General features: G+C 42.3%; 2 protein-coding genes across 3 annotated transcripts in view; one reads left to right on the plus strand and one right to left on the minus strand.

The window, feature by feature from the left end:
* palld (palladin, cytoskeletal associated protein) overlaps positions 1-10,767 on the minus strand; it is a 48,880-nt gene extending 38,113 nt beyond the window's left edge. For both annotated transcript variants that reach the window (XM_070908584.1, XM_070908585.1), the window contains exon 1: positions 9,767-10,767. In XM_070908584.1, coding sequence (XP_070764685.1) covers positions 9,767-10,767 — 1,001 coding nt within the window. The remainder of the gene's footprint in view (positions 1-9,766) is intronic.
* Positions 10,768-14,788: 4,021 nt separating this feature from the next.
* On the plus strand, positions 14,789-21,375 carry anapc4 (anaphase promoting complex subunit 4). The gene is made up of 28 exons (XM_070908835.1): positions 14,789-14,895; positions 15,429-15,544; positions 15,622-15,727; positions 15,815-15,947; positions 16,043-16,117; positions 16,209-16,235; positions 16,326-16,370; positions 16,460-16,544; positions 16,988-17,095; positions 17,213-17,383; positions 17,463-17,527; positions 17,705-17,747; positions 17,836-17,912; positions 18,000-18,100; positions 18,186-18,237; positions 18,356-18,411; positions 18,516-18,562; positions 18,647-18,703; positions 18,796-18,852; positions 18,946-19,039; positions 19,196-19,293; positions 19,542-19,603; positions 19,707-19,745; positions 19,837-19,938; positions 20,023-20,100; positions 20,219-20,386; positions 20,731-20,854; positions 21,048-21,375. Exons 2-28 carry the CDS (start codon positions 15,437-15,439, stop codon positions 21,279-21,281), a joined length of 2,412 nt encoding a protein of 803 aa, XP_070764936.1. The 5' UTR covers positions 14,789-14,895; positions 15,429-15,436; the 3' UTR covers positions 21,282-21,375.
* The last annotated feature ends 154 nt before the right edge of the window (positions 21,376-21,529 follow it).

Here is a 21,529-nt window from a genome sequence, read left to right on the forward strand (position 1 = left end):
CCTAACAACGTCCTGTCCCAGTGGCACACACACTATAATCAAGTTCTTCTGGTTTGTGAAAAAAAACCCGCTCTGCCATTTGTAGCGATAACAACATGAAAAGTACGGTGCTTCCCCTAAGTGACTATAAAACATGGGTTAATAAGAGGAAGGTCTTTGGATGTTCCCATTCATTACTGAAAGACAGACAGCGGCCTTCTCAGACTAACTGAAAAAAAAAAAAAAAAAAAAAAGAAATGTGCAGATGGAAGCAGCTTTCCAAAATATGAGTCAACAAGAATAAAGAGATCCCTCGCTCCAAGCAACATGCTGGGTTTATTAACATACAAACATACACAGGTGCGTATGGACTCAGTACAGCATTCACATACACATACACACACTCACAGATGCAAAATCATTTCTCAGTCACACCACAAACAACCAAACATTCATACATATACAGTCAGACGCCCACTTCCACATAATATTTCCCTGTTTAAAAAGGTCTTTCAAGGGTCAGTTGACATCACGAAAAAAAAAAATTGAAGCATGTTGTCAGGGCAACCTGTGTTTTCGCTCCAAGGAGACCAAATGACACTAACAAAAACAGAGACTATGTCCTCTCATGATGTCATACTGTGAGGACAATATATCCTCCCAACTGTCAAATAAGTCCAGCAAGAAAACCAACGAAAACCAACATCCAGAGGAGCCCAAAATGAAACATATCAGCTATATAAAGTAACGGAGGCCACATATTTAAACAGCAACATGAAGCCTCTACTAGAGTCATTCATATGTGTCTCACTGGTCCACTATTGTTGAGACCAACAGTGAGGTTACTTGTGTTTTTGGCATTTTGTGAACAACTTGTAAAACTACCTGTGGGTATGAATGAGTATAACTCTGACTGGTGTGGGATGGAGGAATTTTTTCTTTTCATTTTTATGGAGGAGTCATGGGCCTAATTAAACCAAAAAACTTCCCTCAAACATCCACGCTGCAGTAGGTTTCCACATATTGCACTCACACCTAAACTGGAAGAGGATGTTTACATGAGATGTTGTGCTCCAAATTCAAATCAATTTACGAATTCCACAACCACAATCATCGATCTTCCTGCCACTGAGTAATTACAGCTGGAGACAAACCACATAACAGTCTGTGTCAGCGCTAATTTTAGGTATGTATCATAACTTTCTGGGAAGCACAATTAGATGGAGTTAATGCAGCAGCTGAACCTCACAGAGCAGATCTGAGGCCACGTATGGTTACGCTCTGAGTCACCTACTGTACAGCTACATCTTTCAAAGAGTGGCTATCATCACAACAATGTTTCTGATCGTTAGCCTCTGTCCTGTCCTAGTTGACATCCTGTTAAATGCACAGGTCAGGGGCAGTTTCTGAGTTTTTACACAGAGGAAACAGCAGACCTCTGTCCATCTGTAGGCCCAGACAAGGAAATACAACCGGAAAAAACAAACAAATGTGCATGATCCCCCTTTCCACCAGCCACCCACGACCTTGCCACAAACATGCAAACACAAGCATACAAAAAAATACCGGCTTCCATGAGCAAGATCCTGGTGTGTGTGTGTGTGGGTGAGTGAGTAGTGCACCTCAACATTGGTATCTTGGAAATATTTTCAGTTCTAAAGCCAAATCTGGGCCAGTGTGAGATAGTCTTAAAGGGTGGAGATAGGGAAGCAACACACTGTTAAGATACTTCACAAACTGGATGGACATTAGTCATTCAGTACTGAACTCAGTGCATCCTGTATTCTGCTGTGTTACAGACTGAAATAGAAAAGAAATGACTGTAAAACTACAGCCAGCAAAACACTACTAGAGGAGACAAATGGCAATAGAGGCAACGGGCTGAAGTTTCTGTAGTCAGGGATTGAACTCTGCGACCTCTCCTCCACACTCTGAATTTATGGACTTAGATCTGAGCTCTGATCAGACACACATGAGCCAGACATGGGGCATCTTCCTCTCTCCTATCTCCCCTTTCTCCCCACATATGAAACCGAATCCTGCGGACCCCCCACTCCAACTGTCTCTCCCCATGATATCAGGAGAGCCTCAGCGCTGAACTGAAAGGCAGGGATATTTTATTCAAGTGATACCCAAAAGACAAACACAGAGAGACTGAGCAACAAAGATGCATATCTTTGAGTTTCTACATGTAAGACAGTCTAACATTCACACAGCTGTTATCCTGTCACATGTACATGGGAAGGAAGACTTGAGCTTGTTTTTATGAGTCCCATTTGACCTCTCGTCTGCTCGTAAAACAAGTACCCCCGCGCAGAGTCTGATTTGCGCGCAACACGCAGCCAAGTGCGCAACACATGTACACTTTTTACAGTTTTAAGCACCAAGAGAGTCTGCTGCTATTCCTACACAGACGCTCACAAATTCTACCCCCTTCAATATTGTCAAAGATCCATAATTGAATTGGGCTCAACATCAAACGCCGCTCTTTGGCAGCCACACAGGAATCCAACGTCCAGGAAAAATAACAGCCCAAAATATCTCATCAAAAGGCAGATTACTGTAAGCTGAATCTAATGGCCATGCCTTATCAAGCATGAGGAATAGCAGAGAGTCATTTAACAGGTGAACGGAGGAATGTAACCCGGTGCTTACTGTTCACAGGCCAGCTGTGGAACAGACCCAGAGGCCCGGATGGCTCAAAACTACAAACCTGAACTGAGTGCAGAACACAGACAGACAGTCAAGTGTCTCAGAGGAAAACTGGAGTCTCTCTGCTACTGTCAACAACCCCCCTGGTAGATCTGTGATGCCCTGCCCACTCTTAAACTAATGTGTACCTGGCCAAAGTTTTCCGTGGCCTGTACTTGAAATAGTGAAGCTTTTGGTCCCATATTTGTTGCGAGGCCCAAGCAATTTGAGCTGCTGTGATCTAACTGGAAGTAGATTGAGCGTTTGTGTGTCACTGACCATGCAAGGCTCGCCGGAGTTGGTTAATGGCGATGGTGAAGTGTGTTTACCGATGAGGTCAAACAGGCCTGCCGACACTCGGTGTGGAGGAGAGGCTTTAGTACAGGGTAAAGATTTATGGCGTGTCTGCCCATCCTCCTGTTGAACTTGTCTTAGATTACCACCCTCCTGCCGCGCATGACTGCTGCCTTTGTCCACAACAGACATGCTTCATATTAAATCTGGTATTCCACTTCTTCAACTGTCACTGATCCACTTACATAACTCTACAAATCTCATTTCCCTCTACTCTTACTCTACTCCCCTTCTTATTTAACTCTTTCTCGCCTGATTGTTTAGTTCAGTAGTCATTTATTGACCCTATCTAGGTCGGCCACATACTACATGCATAACGAAAACATTCCTTCTTTTATTGTGTCACCCATATAGTAAGTCCAAGTGTGGCAAATCCTTTTTCATGGTGTACAAGTCTCGCCTACTAAGCACTAAATGTGATTTCAGCATGGTGCTGTCAGTGAGCCCAGAATCCTTCTGGCTGTGTGTCCATGCACAAAGCTAACATTATTAGAGGTTTATTCTCTAATAACAGCTGTAAATATAATACATTCACACTGAAGTCCATACAGTATGTGCAAAGTAAAGCTTAATTTCTGTCAAACGCTGTACCCTTGAAAATAAACACGTAATGAACTTTTAATTTGAACCCTGTGTTGTTTTGTTTTACCCTACATGTTCAATATGTCTTTATAATGTCACAATTTAATCTAGGTGGCCAGAGATACCTTGCATAATGTATGTCCATGGTGTAAAATAGCTAGTTTTACAAGTAGGATAAGTGGATCAGTGTGAATTTTAGAACTGTATGTGATAAGGGGGTCAAGGTCGGGAGGCTTCCAGACTCCGGAGCTCGAGGAGGAGCAGGAAAAGTCTCACCTTGTTGGGTGAAACTTCACACTCTGTCTCCAGGCCAGCGGAGGGCCAGGGGCCACCGCTGAGGCTTAGACAGGACAGCTCCATTCGTCACAACTGTCATTAACGTACCACTGAGGAATAGCACTGACGATGTGTCCATCTGGGTGTTTTACTGCTGATGTGTTCACGTGTATAAATCTGCAGCGGGTCAGATTTGACAGTGACTGCGTTAGTGGTGCAAAGTCTATTCAGAGGTGATATACATGAAGGTTGCTTTGTCTATTTATGGTTGCCTCACGAAATTCCTTGGCAGCCGGCAGCGAACAAGCTCATGTACTCACGCCTTGAACATATCTTTGTACACGTATAACACACACAGTCGTGGACGCAGTTCAGTTATCAGTATGGTGAGAACAAAATAATACGTCAAACTGACGACCTCACGTCAACTTGCAAAATCTCCATACAGTAACCACAGTTAAAGGTCCACCCTCTCAAATGTTTTCACCTTTCAGGAATGTTAAGCTTCTGTCAGATAGTCCCCATATAGTATTAATTCTAAGTATGAGCGCACCCCTACAGTCACTCCAGGCTCTCTCGTTATTTGGAGTTTAAATATGAAATGACATCATGCTTGCAAAATTAAAAAAGAAAAAAAAGAAAAACAGGTATAAAAATACCAGCGCTTTTTCCTTTCCCCTCCTCCTGCAGAGATCAAATGAGCCCATGAGGGAGAATTTAAAATTATGGCCTTCCTGAAAGAGGCCAAACAGTCAGCATTGCAGTCAGGCCACGTCATGAGTCAGCAGTGGGTCACCTGCTATGACCTCATACTAAGTCTGTTTCACACAATGTAGGAGGAAGGGCTACTGTAGCTGTTAGCTGGTAGAGTAACTACTTCTGCAGGCTGGTACTGTATGCCAAAGTCACATCTTTCCCTTATCTGTGTGCGAAAGTGTAGGAAGTCAATGTAGGTCTAAAAAGTCTGCAAGAAAAACTGTGAAAACAAAACAAAACTGCTGGCTGAACAAGAAACCAGACCATAAGAACTAAAAAAATTTCTCATGTCTTTGTATTTCCTTAACATGAATATGTTCAGTTGACATGAATTTTTTAAACATCCACAATCTTAAAATGGCATTGCATCAGAGTAGATTACTTCTTTGATTCTCTGCCATCTTTCCGTCCCTTGATGCATGTACGTCCACTAAGTAGGCAAAATGTTAAAACAGGGGCAACATCTGTCAGAAAATACCAGAACTGTGATTATAAGGTAAACGATAGTAAGTGCAAAGGTATGAGGGAAAAACTAGACATACAGGCAAGCAAAGGGGAGAGAGCCACAATCAGTATTTCACGAAATAAGACACCAAAATAGTAAAATGATTTTGGTAGCAATGATGACATTTCATTGATACCTGTGTGACAGATTAATTACAAGTAACCAATATGTACTGCCCTTGCAGGACTCCTATGACCCCAGACCAAATGTAAAAAAGATGCAGAACTAGAATACAAATTATGAGGGTATTTTTTGAAAGCAAGTAAATAACGGCAGGCGAGGCACAAGGTATTTCCTGAAGCGTCGGATTAGAGTGATTTGGCCCTTCTGGCTGTAGAGGGATGAATGACTCCACAATTTGATCAAGTGGTTTGGTTTCCAGGTCTGAACCATGTCTGATATAGTTAGAAGCCTTTGTTTTGTCCTGATAAAGTCTGTCTGTGATCCTGTCAGTCAATATTAGCTCAAACGGGGTACCATGTTTGAATTTAAACAGGGATCATACATCATATTTGACAACAAATTCCATCGCTGACCTATGGTATGTCGTCTCCTTGTGTAGGTTTCATAGCAAAGTTAATCGTCAGTCTCTCATCATCCCAAAGTTTCCCCTGTGGTTTTGTGCATTCGGTCGAAACCAAGAAGCCGAGACTGTTCTCTACCGTAACTGCCCATCTCTCTTCATTCAACTCCTTTTGAAATGCCTTGTTTGCACAGCAGGCAGTTAGGGTAATGACATGGAAGAGCATCACACAAAATGCCTAAAATAGCATGCTGAGCATGCCACAATTGGAGATGGATTTTCTCTGTCTGCTTTGCAATGCGTTGAAATAGTGTTAGATCAGTCATCAGCCACCCGCAGCGTGTTTGGTGTTCTGCACAACGAGACCTCACACCATCAATTTTGTTTAGAAATGCTCTCTTTAACCACACAATCACACACACACACACACACAAGGGCCTTACACTGACTGCATGCATTCCCCATTCTCTCATGCCATCAGCTAATCTTTACCCAAAACTAGCCCCTTGAAGAAGTAAGAAAGGCCAAAATGACCTCAGACTGAAAAAATGCACAAAGTGGTTCCCACAGGGATATAACACGCACGCATCCCAATACCAGAGACGCATCATTATAAAGAGAGCATTGCACAAAACATTGTGTGTGAGGAGCATGAAGACATGCTGAAGAATACCAGGCGCTCAGCACCGTAAGGCTCTCCGGCCTGAGACAAATTGTGGTCGACCGCGGAAGGCCGCGCCCAGCACCCAACCACGAGGAATGCCTCTTTCACCGGCCGTGCAAAACGCTGGCATCAGCACCAACTCGTTAATCTGAGAGAACAGGGAGGTGAGGAGGTGTGTCACCTGCCTGGACTGGCAACTGCATCAAAGGCGCTGCCCATTGGACATGAAATCAGGCATCTGAATTCAACCTTCTTTAAAACTGTATTTTTAAAAAAAGGAGAAAACATGCACGCACACAACTCTGCATGGTTGTTCACACACACATACAGATAACAGAGAGCAAATTTTCAAGGACAGGTTGTTAGACGTAAGAAAAAAAGAAGCCATTAACTTTCCAGTGGAACATATAAGAAAACATGTGAAAATAAGTCTAACCACAAGAAAGATGGAACTCACCTACGCACACACATACAGTCAGTCATGCCTGGACGACATACTGCTTTATTATGTGTTTCAGCAAGCATCTCTGCTGGTAAGAAATTCAGACATATGAGTGTGAGATGTATGAGTATAAATAGAGAAATATTAAGTAAGTCTGGCCAAGTGTTTATGGTGATATTATTGCTGATATTTAGTAGAGAAACAGATGTACAGATGCCGACAATAAACCCTTTTTGTAACCGTACTTCTTAAGATATCACTATGTGGATATCTTTCACACCTCCAGAAGAAGCTGCTCCCAGAAGATGCTAAGTTTTTGTCTTGAATAATATAGAATTTGCTGCCATCTAGTGTCCAGAATCAATATCCAACACAGGAAGTGGCAGCACTTTTTGTAACAGTACACAGACAATACTGAGTGCATGTCATTGAAGGAGCTGGCACTGCAGCCAAACACACAATCCATCAAACCACAAAAACTGCTGCACAAATCTGCACTCTGGTCAAAAAAATCAAGAACAGCTGAATTCACTTTCAACAGCATAAAGGTCATAACCTTCTTTGGAACACTTGTAAACCATACACACATTAGGAAAAGGAAAGGAAAAGTACTTAACAACCGCTTTTACTTTCCCTCTTCAGCTTTCCATTCATTTTCTCTGTTACATAACATCAGTATGGCCACAGTGTCTGGGCTCTCCTGTTTCTCTGTGGTTGAACATGCTACACACTACCTTCATATTCCCCAAAAAGGTGTGGGGAGATGAAGAGCCTGGTGACTGAAAACGCCTTGTCATTGCATTGCCTGCATTCCTGTGCCTGGCTCCTGTTGGCCCGAAGACTATTTATACAGCCGAAGAAGAGGCCCCTCGTAGCCTACTGGGGAGACCGACTTTGTGTCTTCTGATTACACAAACACCTAAAAACACATCGCCCGCTCAAAACCTCTACAACTCAATCGGACCCTTTGGAGGGTCCATTAATATAACTTGGGACAAGACGAGGACTGGTTAAACCCACATTAGTTTCAATACTAGTGAAGATCGCAAGGTCTCAATGTCAAGCTGAAGTATAGTGAAATGTGTATGAATTGATGGACGAGTAGATACAAAATATATATAAATAGAGCAGCAATTTGACGGAGCTATTTTCAATATTTAATCGTTTAAAAGTGATCAATACGGACAGTATGGTCACCGCAGAAGGACCATCCTTACAGCCCTGAAATCATCACAATGAAATAGATTGCACCTTTAATTAGTACAGGTATGTCTCTATAGTAAACAACGAGCATGTTGACTGAGCTGTGAGGTGGACACATCTAGAAACAAGAGAGGAGTGTATTTTTAGTTTGAACCGGTGCAAATAACCAGGGGCAGGAGCTGAGGTTCCTCCATAAATTAGACAGTGTCCCTGCTTTAACTGGCACAGGTACCAATGGACAAATGTGCTTACACAGAGTGGAAGTCCCCCGCAACCCAAAACACAAAACCAGGTGCCCCGCTAGTCAACACATGGGTAACTCTCACCTCCTGGCCGCCTCCCATCTCGCTCACCTTATCTCTAATGGCCTGATGACCTCACGTCAGCAGGTTCAGTTTTCAACTGTCTTTCCAAAAAGAGTTCACTATCAACCGAAGAACTGGTCCCAATGAAAACTGTTGTTCTGTGGATTATCCAAAGTAACAGAGGTGCTGTTTCTGGAAACATATGGTGCTGTCACTTTTTAAAAAGAGCATCTTTTATGCTGTGAGCAACACAAATTAAGCTCCGTTCACTTCTATTGTGTCCTGGTGGGCGTCGACATCTCAGAGACAGGCAGCTCAAAGCCTTGATAAATAAAACCGTAACAATCTGCTTGGCTAGATATCACCATGAGTAAGTGAGATTTTTATTTGCTGTTGGGTGGACTGACCCTTTAATCATGATAGCCACAGATTTATTTCTGGACAATACAGCTGCTTTTCATGACAGTGACATGAAGCCTATAAATAAATGGTGAAAGACAAATCACGTCACCCTTAAACTGAAAACAAGACGATGGTAATGGAATAAGGAGACGAGTCGCTTGTACACAGAAATCTCTCAATCCTTCATCAGCAAATGGGAGATATGTGGGGGTTGATTTGGCCACTCAGTGAAAGTAATTACTTAATGAATCAATGCTTTGATAAGTCAACTGAAAAGTCACTAATTAGTTAATGAATCAACAAAGAAATACGCAAACTGATGGATAAAGAGATAAAACAAAATAACAAATAAATAAAACAAAATAGATGAATCAACTGGTAGAACAGTACTGGTAATTTAAATGATGATGCAGATGATTAAAATAATAAAATGACAGTATTTAAATGTTTCAGTAAAGTAAATGATGTTTGCTTTGTTAATCTCTTTCCCTATTTTCATTTGTATTTTCCATTTTTCCCATTGTCAGTCATTTTAACTGACCAAGATGATTCTTAATACATTTGATGGATACACACGCTGAAACTCTAAATGTTTGAATTAGGTAAGAAAAGCATTTCCCATAGTGATGGTAACAAGTGGGGCATCAGCTAAATTCATTTTGCTATACATTTTTATATTTCTTTCATTCGCAGTTTATGAAATGAGAAGGAATAGAATAATAAAAACAATAATTTTACAAGTACATTATTTCAAATATTGGGATATTTTAAAATAATTTGGAGTATGTGTGGTATTAATTAAATACAGTATGTTATAATATCAAAACAGCAGCTACCTGTCAAATCTAACCCCCAGAATAAAGCCATATGTTTCATATGTTATTGTCTAATTTCCCCCGAGGGATCAATAAAGTATTTCTGATTCTGATTCTGATTCTGATTTCTGAGATCAAACCTTAAACCTTTTAAGTCAACATGAACAAGAAGTCCCTAAAGTGCTTAGGTGATACCACTGAAAGCTCCAGGACGGCTACTTAATGGACGCCGTGGTGAGATTGTTTTGTCAACCAAGATCAAACCTTACCTGACGAGCGGCAGGGGGTTTCCTCTGACTCTGCATTCCAGACGAATGGGACGTCCTTCTGCCACCTCCTGACTCTTCAGCTTGTGGAGGAAGCAGGGAGGAGACAGCGGTCCATGTGTGGTTGGAGCTCCAGAGTGTTGGTACCTCGCGGAAGCTGCTACGCCCGTTGAGCCTCCAGGCTGAGGCTCCAGGTTCACGGCTGGCTGGCTGTACTGTGTCACCTCTTGCTGGACGGGAGGCAGAGAGGGAGCAGAGACTGAGCCCTGAGGGACTGGCCGCTGACTCCTCGGAGACAGATAGCCACTATCAGGGGAGGAGGAGTCCTCCTCCACCCGCTGCTCCAAGTGAGCAGAACCTTTGAAGATGGAGGACAGCTCCTCGATGAACGTGGCAGCTCGGCTACAGAACTCTGTGGCTGAAGCTGCCCGATCATTCAGCTCCAGGCCCTCATGAACCAGCCTGGGTTTATCCTGCTTGTAAACTGGCAGGATGGGTTTGTGGCGGACCACCTTCTCAGCAGGGGACGGAGCCTCACTGAACACCTGTATGGGTTTGCTGAGGGGGGCGTTGTGAGAGGAGGAGAAGACTTCAACTGCTGCATTGTCATCTGGGCATGGGGCTTTGGTCTGGTGCTGCAGGTTTGGGCCTGTGATGAGGTTTTCAGTCGTCTGGGGGGCCACAGGAAGGGAGTGGACATGTTGGAGAGCCTGCTCCTGGGATGTGGGATTAGAGGGGCCTGGATCTCCAGATTCAAATGTGTCACCAAAGGCCTCCAGGGCAAGGTCCAGGCTACGATTAATCTCTTCTGCACTCAAGAAGGCAGTGAGATCTGCAAAGTCCCCATCACCAGAATCCAGCTCTGTCACTGAGTCCAGGTAGAGTTCCCCATCAGAGGATGCCTCAGAAAACACACCCCCATCGCCCTCCAAAGTCCCGCCTCCTGCCGGGTCCTTCAGCAGCAGAGAGATGGGGAGCGGCTGATTCCAACTCCCGTCCTGCATCCTGAAATGCACGTCAACTGTCATTAACCAGCAAATCACACACATTCACACTGTAGGCAGGAGAGTTAATACTGTACAGGAGGTGACTGTCGGCAGGGAAATGACAAACAAGAGGAGTCAAGCTGGAAATGTGGACTTCACAGTACTGGCTCATTCGCTCTCGCAGCCATAGCTGGCAGGATGACTCAGGCCAGTGTTGTCTGGACACAGTTGGTGGGTATTAGCAAAGGCTTTTACTGAGGTCACAATGAACATGACAGGCATCTCTCACCCACTCTGTTTCTGTTGTACTTACCTCACATATGTTTCACTTCACATCAACGGCTGAAAATAATAATATTTTCATCACTGATTGATCCAATGTTTTTTTTTTGAGTAATCAATTAATCATTTTGTCAATAAAATGGCAAAAACTTGATAAAATGAATGTTGTCAATGTCCAAAGTCAAATAATCTAAAGGTTATTTCATTTAGCATGAAAGCTGAAATCCGCAAACGTTTAATCAGCTACCAAAACAGTCACTGATTAATTTTCTGTCAATGGATTAATCAGTTAATTGACTGATCATTTCAGCTTGGATGTAACTGATACTGTAGGTAGGGTAGGGCATCAATCAAGGGATGTTATCGTAAAAAGGCCATACCCAACAGTACACAGAATATACAACTATATATATCAGTATAAAATCACCTACACATTCTGAATGTCCCCATACATTTATAACATTTTGTGAAAAAGTGATGGAGAGTAAACAGAGACCATGAGCATCTTAGATGATAACTCACACGCCGTATGTGCTAGTATGCTAGTTTACACATGATGTCTCACATTCTGACTCGGATGTTAAATAGGTCACATGCACACGTAGTTCAAAATGTTTCTCTCCTCTCTGTGATCTCTCTGAGACGTTGACTCTAGACGTAGAGTGTGTTGTGAAGCTGTTCGGTGTAGATACATGCAGTGTGACACTCAGCGCCTCATGGCGTCCTGAAGACCAGCTGTTGTTATTTTTAATCTCCCGGGCTACGTTTCACAGCAGCAGCACAAACTCGCCCACCCTGAGCTTAGGAAAGAGGTCCTTGAAACTCAGTCAAACACACAGGTACAGCCGGACAAACACACACTGACAGTCGGCGGCGTAAAGCATCAAACAGACAAGCCAGGACTACATGTCCCCGTTCTATTATCTGAAGAGAACAATAACAACAGCGCACCGCTTATTAAATATGAATGTGGAAAATTTTAAACTGTTGACTGTCAGTGCTGTCAAAGTTTCCACTAACTCCTATTTGATTTCATAAGCCTTATTAAGATGACTTAAATATTTACTATGCTATGTATCCTAGAATATCCTATATATGTATTTTCACAGTATTTGTTCTATAATACAAATAGTTTAAAATGAGAAGGAATCCAAATGTCCTTAAAAGAACATGACAGAGAAGATACTGTATATGCCGTCTTTGAATTTGACTGATACTCTATATAACCACTACATTTAAAACAGCTATACTGCTACATTAAATGATTTAATTCCTTCTCTTGATAAACAATTAACAAACAAACCATCAAATCCTGTTGAGAGTATCAACTAAAACAGAATAAAACTTACCTTAAAGTGGGCTATGTGTCCAAAACGCTTTCTCCCGGTTTGGTGGTTCCAGGTTTGTCTTGTTTATTGAGAAAGAATGAGCCAAAAAGAAGCTTCTCTTTCCAGAAGAGCAAGCCTTATTGGTCAGACAGTCAGCAGGATCGCTCAGGTTCAGGGTCCAATTGCGTACTGCCTCTGCAGTGGCCTGCTGTCCCATCTGTCCCGGTCTCTAACTGCTCACTGTGTGGGGGCTATATTTGGCCCCGGCTCAGGTTTCACAGCCAGAAAACTGGCGAGAGGAGAGAGTGTTACTGTATGGTAGTCCGGGGGAACAGAAGGTAGTGGTGACGTTTTTTTACAGAACCAGTATTTGTTAATCAAACACATTACATTGCGCAGCCTGTTATATTAAGACACTGCACTTCCACAATATGCACTAATAAGCCAGTACAATTGGGGTTCACGCAGCATTCAGAAGCTTTGGGTAATGAAGGTTTGGATAATGAAGAGCTATCAGACGTCCTGCTGAATACGTCAGTTACCGGCTGGGTTATGGTTGGTCCAGTTAAAACGTCTAATGTGACACAGTGAACTGACAACAGCTTGTCAGTGTTGCCACCGTGTCCAGCTGAGTTGACCCTGATGACCCCAGACCACCCACTTACCTGTCTTACCTATGAGTATGTTATCTTAAACTGGGCCTGGGAGGGTTTTAGCAAAGACCAGTGCTGGGTTTGGTCAAGGTCAATGCTACTTACATGGAGCATGTGAAGATCCAAATAATGCACAGATCATTTTAAACTCTCGGCGCAGTCAGCAAATGACAGAGAATCGTCTCCTTTGGTATAGCTGGGGAGCGGTGGCTCAGACTAATGACTAAACAGCAGGTTAGACGGATATCAGACAGTCGAGGACCATGCAGCCTCACTTGGTCTATTTCTAGGCCACTATCACGTCTTGTGCTCTCAGAGCTATTCTGGTTCTTCATCAATCTACTGATTACAGTTAAGTGCCAGTGATAAGAAGGAATTTCCACTGTAATAACTATCTACTGCACACACACACACACACACACACACACACACACACACACACACACACCAGCTAATCAGTAATCCTCTAAAATTCCACTCGCTCGTCACCGTACCCCAATTAGTAATAACTGATACTAAGGTATCATTTAAAAATAACTGCATTATTTAGTGGTGACTTCTATAACCTACAGACCTGAAACTGTGCTGTGATCTAACAGTACTGGAGCATTTCAATACACTTTTATACTGCATGTGCCCACCACAGCACTATTTTTTGCATCACAGATTATGTTTGCATGTCGCCTACGTACAGTATTTATCTATAATGTTAGTCCTGTATTGCTAGCATGGTCAGGCATAAGCATCATCTTGACACACAACAGGTGGATTACACTTGAAAATTATAATTCATCTGATAAAGTCTGTATTATTTCAGCAGTAAAGGTAAAATGCGGCCTCTGTACATGTAATATCAATGATGGTTTAACAAACAAAGCCTCCTTTTTCAGCGGTTCAGTTTTGTAAAGTCCAAACTTAAAGAACCTTATACTGTATATAAATCACTTAGTTGTTGTTCTATGGTCATGAGATATATACGAATCTGCAGTATTAATATACTAAATATAAGGTACATTGGTGAGGTCATTCTTGTCGGTCTGCACCTGAAGTAACCTCTTTTGGATAAATATAAAATACCAATAAGCCCTTGCTCTACCTTCAAGAAATGTTATTGTCACTTTTTAGCCTGGACACAAGAGTACATTAGTATGTCATGTCAAAGAGTCACTAAGGTCAAGTTCAAGGTTTTGTAATGTAAAACAGAAATAACTAAAAAAACACACATGCAAAAAGCACTACTCACAAAAAACGCATTAGCTATTAGGCTAAGCAGCTAGCTATAATTTATTGCTATTTAACTATAGCAATCTAGCTAAATAAATAAAGCTAGTCTCCAACTATGTATTGTGGGCTAAACTTGTTAAACTAGTATGCGGCTTTCTGTGCAGCGTCGCCAGCTTGATGAATGTATGTGCTGCACTTCCTCACTGTGACCACTGGGGGCAGTGAACACTCAAGTTCACTGTCATCTGTCATCTCCAGCACCAAATCAGACGGGATGCTGTACTTCCTTAAACTTAAGCTATGTTTTTCTATAAGCTACCTCCACTAGCATCAATGAATACAGAAACAATAGTATTGAGATACTTCTAACAACATTAAATCTAAAACATTTTGACTGTTTCTGGGCCTTGCATTTAATCCTGCTGTACAAATGCAATACCAACGTTTGGCCAAGCACAGTTCAAGCGTACTCATCCAATTACGAATTGCGTTTTCCCTCTGAGCAGGTTTGTCCTCTCACGGCTCCCATTGCTCCACAATGATTGGTCATAGGGAAAATATGGCGCTGTCCGCGTATTTGTAAAAACATTATGAAGACAACTTAAATGTAGCATTTCACACGGAGCAGACTGTGTTTGACGCTGTCATATTTCACAACGGTATGGCGCAGTTATTATGTCGCCGCCTGTAATGAAATCCGCTCTGGGGGTTTTCTCTATGTTAGACTCGTCGGCTTGCTAACAAACCTGCTAGCATAATATCCAACATCCAACACTGGAAGAGACGATTTGGATCTGTCAACTCGTAACGGTCTAGATTGTTAGCACCGAGTGTTAGTTACTTAGTTACTTAGGTACTTAGGTACTTAGTTAGTTAGTTAGTTAGTTTTAGGTCCCGGCTACCGCTAACGTTGCTCTCCTGCTGCACACGTTTTTACATTTACATGTCAGTAGCTTTTCCCAGATGCTAAGGGGACAACTTCAGATGTTTTGTATAGCATATTTTGCAAATGTATGTTATTTTTAGCTTGAAAAATTACTCAAACGATTAATACATTATCAAAATAGGCTCAACTGTCTTCCTCAAGCACCAATAACAGGATTGCGTTATCTTATCACATTAGAGCGTTTCTTTAAGTTTAGTTTCCCAAATGAATATTTATGTATTTATTAAAAGCTTTCACCTTTTCCAGCCCCCAACATGCCTGCCTTCCGGCAAGTGGGAGAGAAGCAGCTTCCTAACCCTGTCCTGTGTATGGCATGGTCTCCGAAAAGGGATCTTATTGCTCTGGCCAACACAACTGGAGAGGTAGGCTTAAAAAAAATTCTTCTAAGTCTTGGTATCTTTTGTAGTTTTACAATTTTAGGGTTCACGTTTGTCCATAGTTGCTGCTACATCGCTTGGCTAGTTTCCAGCGTGTTTGGAGCTTACCACCCAGTGAGTACACTGGGAAGGAGATCACTGCACTCGCCTGGCGACCTGATGGCAAAAGTAAGGAATGATGTGTACATGTTTCTGCTTTTAGTCGTCTGCTTGTTGATGGGACCATGAAGCTGTTATTCTCTCTTTAATCCCCAGTATTGGCCTTCAGCCTCGGAGACACCAAGCAGGTGGTCCTGTGTGGCGTCGAGAAAGCCGAGATCCTCCACGTGTTTCCAATGCAGAACCCTGTAACCTGCATGCACTGGATGGAGGTGATGGAGGAGAGCAGGTATGCGTGAGGCTCAGGGATCAAACCTGTGGCACTAAAGGACGTCTGCTTTTCTAGAATGATTATGAATGTTTGGTCTTTGTGATGTGTTTCAGTGCCCTCAGCTCCTTCTACAACTCAGAGGATGAATCCAAACTTTTTCTTCCCAAATTACCAACACTCCCCAAGAGGTGACACTAGCATTCATTAAACATCAGATTATAAAGAAGCAACTCCTAGGTTGACTGATTAACATTTGTCCAAACTTTTGTTTTCCCCCAGCTACAGTACAACTTCAAAGATCTTCAGGTATGGCAGCATTTTAATACATAACTCATTTGTCTGATATAAGTATGTTTTGCTTGTTTTAGCCACCATATGTATCTGTCTGTGTTACAGCGAGGAAAAGTCTGATGAGATAATGAATCTCCTGGGAGAAATCAGGTAAAGTTAAGCTGTTATTTTTTTAATGCCGAATTCTTTTTTAAGTTGCACTGGAAATTATTTCATCACCCTGTTTTGTTTCCCTGCAGGCTGAACGTACTTGTTCTTGGAGGAGACGCTGGCTTTGTGGAGCTTTATGCCTATGGGATGTACAAGATTGCCACTCTAACGGGGGTGAGGCTCTTTCATTCATTCCTAACAGCTATCAGTTACCTCTTCCAGAATACTTAATTAATCAAGTTTACACTGATGTAGTGGTCTCTGATAAGATATTAGGTGGGGAAGATTGATCTGCAGTGCAGAATTGTGTCAGTAAACAGCAAAACCAAAAGTCTAACTTAAATCGATCGCACAGTAGAAACATCTTACAAAAAAATGCACTTTAGCAGCTTCAATGATGACATTAATCACAAAGCAATTGTAACGGATTGCATGGTTTTAGACAATTCTGAAGTAAACACCTTAGTTGAACCTGTGGCACAAAAAATTATACCATTTGAAGGATCTTGAATATTGACAGAAAGAATCCAATATTAAACATCTCAAACTGATACCTGAAGAATACAATATTACATTTAATGATCCAACTCTCCTGATTTAATGACACTCACACACAGGTATCAGGAACCTGTCGCAGCCTGAGTCTTTCCAGTGATCTCAAGTCTTTGTCTGTCATCTCAGAGGTCAGGTCTGCTGACAACAACCCAGAGATCTGCTATATTCAGGTGAGATGGATGATTTGGCTTCATTTTCCAGCTCTTGTAACTTTTTCTTCATGTCCTCGTCTCTGTTCTAACTTGTCTTTTTCTGCGCTTCTTTCAATGCTTATCTTGGTCTTCCAGCTGGACACAGGTTTGTTGTCAGACTGTCTGCCTGAAGTGACCAGGATGGCACGCAAGTTCACCCACATCTCTACGCTGCTGCAGTACCTGCACCTCTCGCTCACGTGTATGTGTGAAGCCTGGGAGGACATCCTCATGCAGATGGATCTTCGACTCACTAAGTTTGTCCAGGTCAGTAGTTGTGGTTTGTCGTCTAAATTGGCCAAAGTGAGAGAGCAAAACAAATGTCTTATTTCCCTCGTCCTTGTAGGAAAAGAACACAAGCACTCAAGTTCAAGATGAGTTTCTGGAGCTGTTGCTGTGGGGACAATCAAGGTGAGAGGAGAGGCCATTTCTATTGTTCGTCTTTGCTCATTGTTATCCTGCAATGTTTGGAGTGTCCTGTAGATGGTGGCAACATATCTTGGGCGAGTTATTTTAGTTTGTGGAAGCATGTGTGTTTGTAGGGATGATTCTAATTGTTCTTACCACTGCCTCTCTGCTTTCATGTAGCCCTGAACTACAGGCTCTCCTCATGAACCAGCTGACTGTCAAGGTGAGAGTGAGAGTGGTGGTGCCAATGCTCCTCTATGCAGTTCAGATTTCCTGGAAACTGGAAAACACATCTTCTGTTTTCATCCTAGGGCCTGAAGAAGCTCGGCCAGTCCATTGAGTCCTCTTACTCCAGCATCCAGAAGCTGGTGATCAGCCACCTGCAGAGGTATGTTCAGCCTGTCACTTCGCCTCCATGCTGCCTGCTGCCTGAGATTTCTCAGTTAAAACTCTCCCTCCCTCTCACTCGCTGCAGCGGCTCTGAGGCTCTGTTGTATCACCTCAGCGAGGTGAAAGGCATGTCCCTGTGGAAGCAGAAGTTCGAGCCCCTCGGTCTGGATTCAGCAGCTATAGAAGGTACCGTGTCCCTAACCTGCATGATTAGCAACAATTCAGCTTTTTGATCATCAATAACCACATGTGTGTGTTTGTATGTTTTCAGGTGCGATCACAGCGGTGGGCTCATTTTCTCTGAAAGCCAATGAACTCCTACAGTGAGTCCAACGATTTTTGAATGAATTAGCTCCTTGTATCATTAGCAATGCTCACATAGTTTGCTGTTTTCCATATGTCACTGCTCTGCACAGTCACTGCTTTTATTTTGTCATTTAGGGTGATTGACAAAAGCATGAAGAACTTCAAAGCCTTTTTTCGGTGGCTGTATGTAGGTAAGAATCAAATGTACAAATTACATTCATGCAATTTGACATGCATTTGTTTGTAAGTGTAAAGTTTTAACCCTTGTTTTTCCTCTGTTTTTGTTCCCCCACAGCTATGCTAAGAATGTGTGAGGAGCATGTACCACCAGAGCTCAACAAGGTGAGTAATCAGAGAGAGATTTGTGATTGCTTTAAGTGTTCCTGAAATGATTTTATAATTTGAACATGTTGGTTAATCCATCAGATGACTCAGAAGGACATTGCCTTTGTTGCTGACTTCCTGTCTGAGCACTTCAGCGAGGTGAGATCAGCATAACGACACTGTGATGACCGTTTGATCAACGTATTTATCGCGTTTTACAAACTGAGTTTAGTTGCTCTCTGGTTTAACAGAACGAAGAACTGTTTGATCGTAAAGGGAAGTATTTCAACGTAGAACGAGTTGGTCAGGTAAGTGGTTTTGTGTTGCATAGCTTCAGGTGTTTTTGAATGGAGCTGCTGTTTTTACAACATTCTGGTTTCTCTTCCATATGGACTCTGCAGTACCTGAAGGATGAGGACGAGGACCTCGTGTCTCCGCCCAACACAAAGGGAAATCAGTGGCTGAAGTTTTTACAGGAGAGCACACACCTGAAGGGTGAACTATGATCTTGACTTGCAGAAGAATGGTTATTAGTTATTACTAGTTTTATAACTGTGTTTTGGAATGAGGCTAAAATAGTTTGTTTGGCGTCTCAGTTATACTTAAAATACTCTACTGCCATAACTAACAGATAAAATGTTGTTTATCTAGAGAGTCCTTTGCTGTTTCCTTCACACCCCCAGAAGTCTTTGCACTTTGTCAAGAGGATGATGGAGAATGTGATTGAGCAGTGTCTACAGAAACCTGCAGTGAGTTTTCTGTGCTGTCCATCTTCCTGTTTGTCACCAGTATCATTAAGCATTTAGTTACAAATGTCAGGGACTCTTATACAGGAAGTCTGGAACACTCTGAACTACACACAGAATTGGAAATATTGTCTAAGGCCTACCTTAAAGCTACATTTTCAAAGGCTTTCCTGCAGCATTGTAGTTGTTTAATAAAAGATAACTGAACATAAACGTAAGATGAAAATGTGACTTATTCTGTTTATTTGCAGGAAGTAATTGGGAAGTCTGTAAAACAGGCCGTCTTTTTGCCTCTGTACACCGTGCCAGAGAGGTATGATCACATGTCTCTATTGATCATCTGTATTATTTGAAACGTGACTAAATTAACGTGATTTTAAATTGTATTTATTTCTTCATGTCCATTGTCTCTCCAGCTCTGAAAACACTCCACGACTTTTTGAACTTCCATCTTTGTACGTAAAACACAAACACCCTGCAGTCTCCTAATGGCCTGTGCAGTCAGGTGGGGGTTTGTATTAATGATATATCTTGGTCGTACCACAGGTGGAATGACAAGAAAAACAAAATGCACTACGTTTTGTTCTGCATGCCGGAGATTTCACCCTGCAAGCTCTACCTATTACGCAAAGGAACAGACCCAAACAGGTACATTTGTGTGATTGTGGGTGGGTGTGTGAGTTTGTTTGTATTTAATCTGTGTTTATAACCCCATTTGTTTTGCTCGCACAGACATATCCCCAACAGCGTCATGTCCATCGACCTCAGCCACCATCTTGACAATGCAGATGATGATAATGCTGCAGCCCAGTCAGTGCCACTCATGTCATTCCTTCCAATTCACCGGTTAAACAGACATAAATGCAAAGTAATTCCTCAGCAAGTGAAGGTGTTGCTACCATGACTTGACCGTGATTTTGTTTTTCAGGCCTAATTATGTGTACAGCTGCCTGGATGCTCGTTTCTATGACGATGAAATGCTAACAGTTGTCTTGCAAGGCTCAGAAGAAGAGAACAGGAGGCGTGTCCTGGCTCAGCTTCCTCTTGCTTCCACCCTGAGCTGTGAGACCGAATTCAACTGGGACCCTAACCTGAGGTGTGTGTGTGTGTGTGTGTGTGTGTGTGTGTGTGTGTGTGTGTGTGTGTGTGTGTGTGTGTGTGTGTCTGTGTCTGTGTCTGTGTCTGTGTCTGTGTCTGTGTCTGTGTGTCTGTGTGTCTGTGTGTCTGTGTCTGTGTGCATTATTAGGAATATCTCCCTTTCATGATAATAATTCTCACCAATCTGAATGTGCAGTTTGTTTCACAATCAGGACAAGGAAGCTGAATGTTAGAATTGATTGAGTGCATTACATTTTTTTGAAAATGTTGTACAATAGTTTAGTTCAGGTCATTCTCTAAAGACAGCAGGGATGAAGCATAAGATGTCCCCTGTATTGTCAGGTTGTACCAGCAGAGCAGAGCCATCCCCTGCCAAGGCCTGGTGTTGGGGAATCAGTGGCGTGAACTGGAGAGCATGAAGGCTCAGTTTGTAGCTGTCAATGGAATCCGCAAAGTGGCCTGTGTGGTAAGTTCAATTTATATCCAGGACTTCCCGTTTTATTTAGTATAAGGGGATTTTATTTGGGATATTATGTGAGAATTAACTGTTCCAGGGATCAATAACGTCAGATGATCCATTTTCTGCATTCTCACATTTCTCTGCCAGTGAATTCATGTAATGGACTGTTTCCTAACATTTACTTTTTCTTTCCTGGCAGCTGAGTGCCAATCTGAGGCACATTCGTGTTTTTGAGATGGATGTAGAGGATGAGGACGACGAGGGAGCTGAGTCGCAGAACGCCAGCGCTGACCAGGACGGGCTGGAAACTTCTATGACCAGCCAGGGGCTGGGGGAGGAGAGCATGGAGGCTGGAGCTGGAGAGCGAGCGGGGGCGGCGTTTCAAAAACCTGAGGAGCATCTGGAGTCAGAGGAAGCCCTGGAACTCTCTTAAGACTGAGTCTTGAGACGCAGAAACAAGTGACATACACATAAGACTTGTTGCGATTTTTTTTTTTTTTTTTTTTTTTTTACAACATGTTTGTATATGAAAATAAACAGTTTGTGCTCATGTGTTTGAGTTGTTGATATTATTTTATTATTATTTTGTAGTGTACATTTTGAGTAATATATGTATAATTTTTGTCACCATGTTTCACTTTACATTTTCCTGTAGGGATGAATTGGACCAGGAATGTATTC

Source organism: Enoplosus armatus, chromosome 7 (assembly GCF_043641665.1).
Source record: "Enoplosus armatus isolate fEnoArm2 chromosome 7, fEnoArm2.hap1, whole genome shotgun sequence".
In the NCBI taxonomy this organism is placed as follows: Eukaryota; Metazoa; Chordata; class Actinopteri; order Centrarchiformes; family Enoplosidae; genus Enoplosus; species Enoplosus armatus.

Bases quoted from the DNA above. Each gene is read 5' to 3' on its own strand.
- anapc4 (XM_070908835.1), top strand. From the start codon at position 15,437: ATGCCTGCCTTCCGGCAAGTGGGAGAGAAGCAGCTTCCTAACCCTGTC. The intron at 17,913-17,999 runs GTATGTTCAGCC...CACTCGCTGCAG, and splicing joins GTGATCAGCCACCTGCAGAG to CGGCTCTGAGGCTCTGTTGT. The intron at 18,101-18,185 runs GTACCGTGTCCC...GTATGTTTTCAG, and splicing joins GGATTCAGCAGCTATAGAAG to GTGCGATCACAGCGGTGGGC.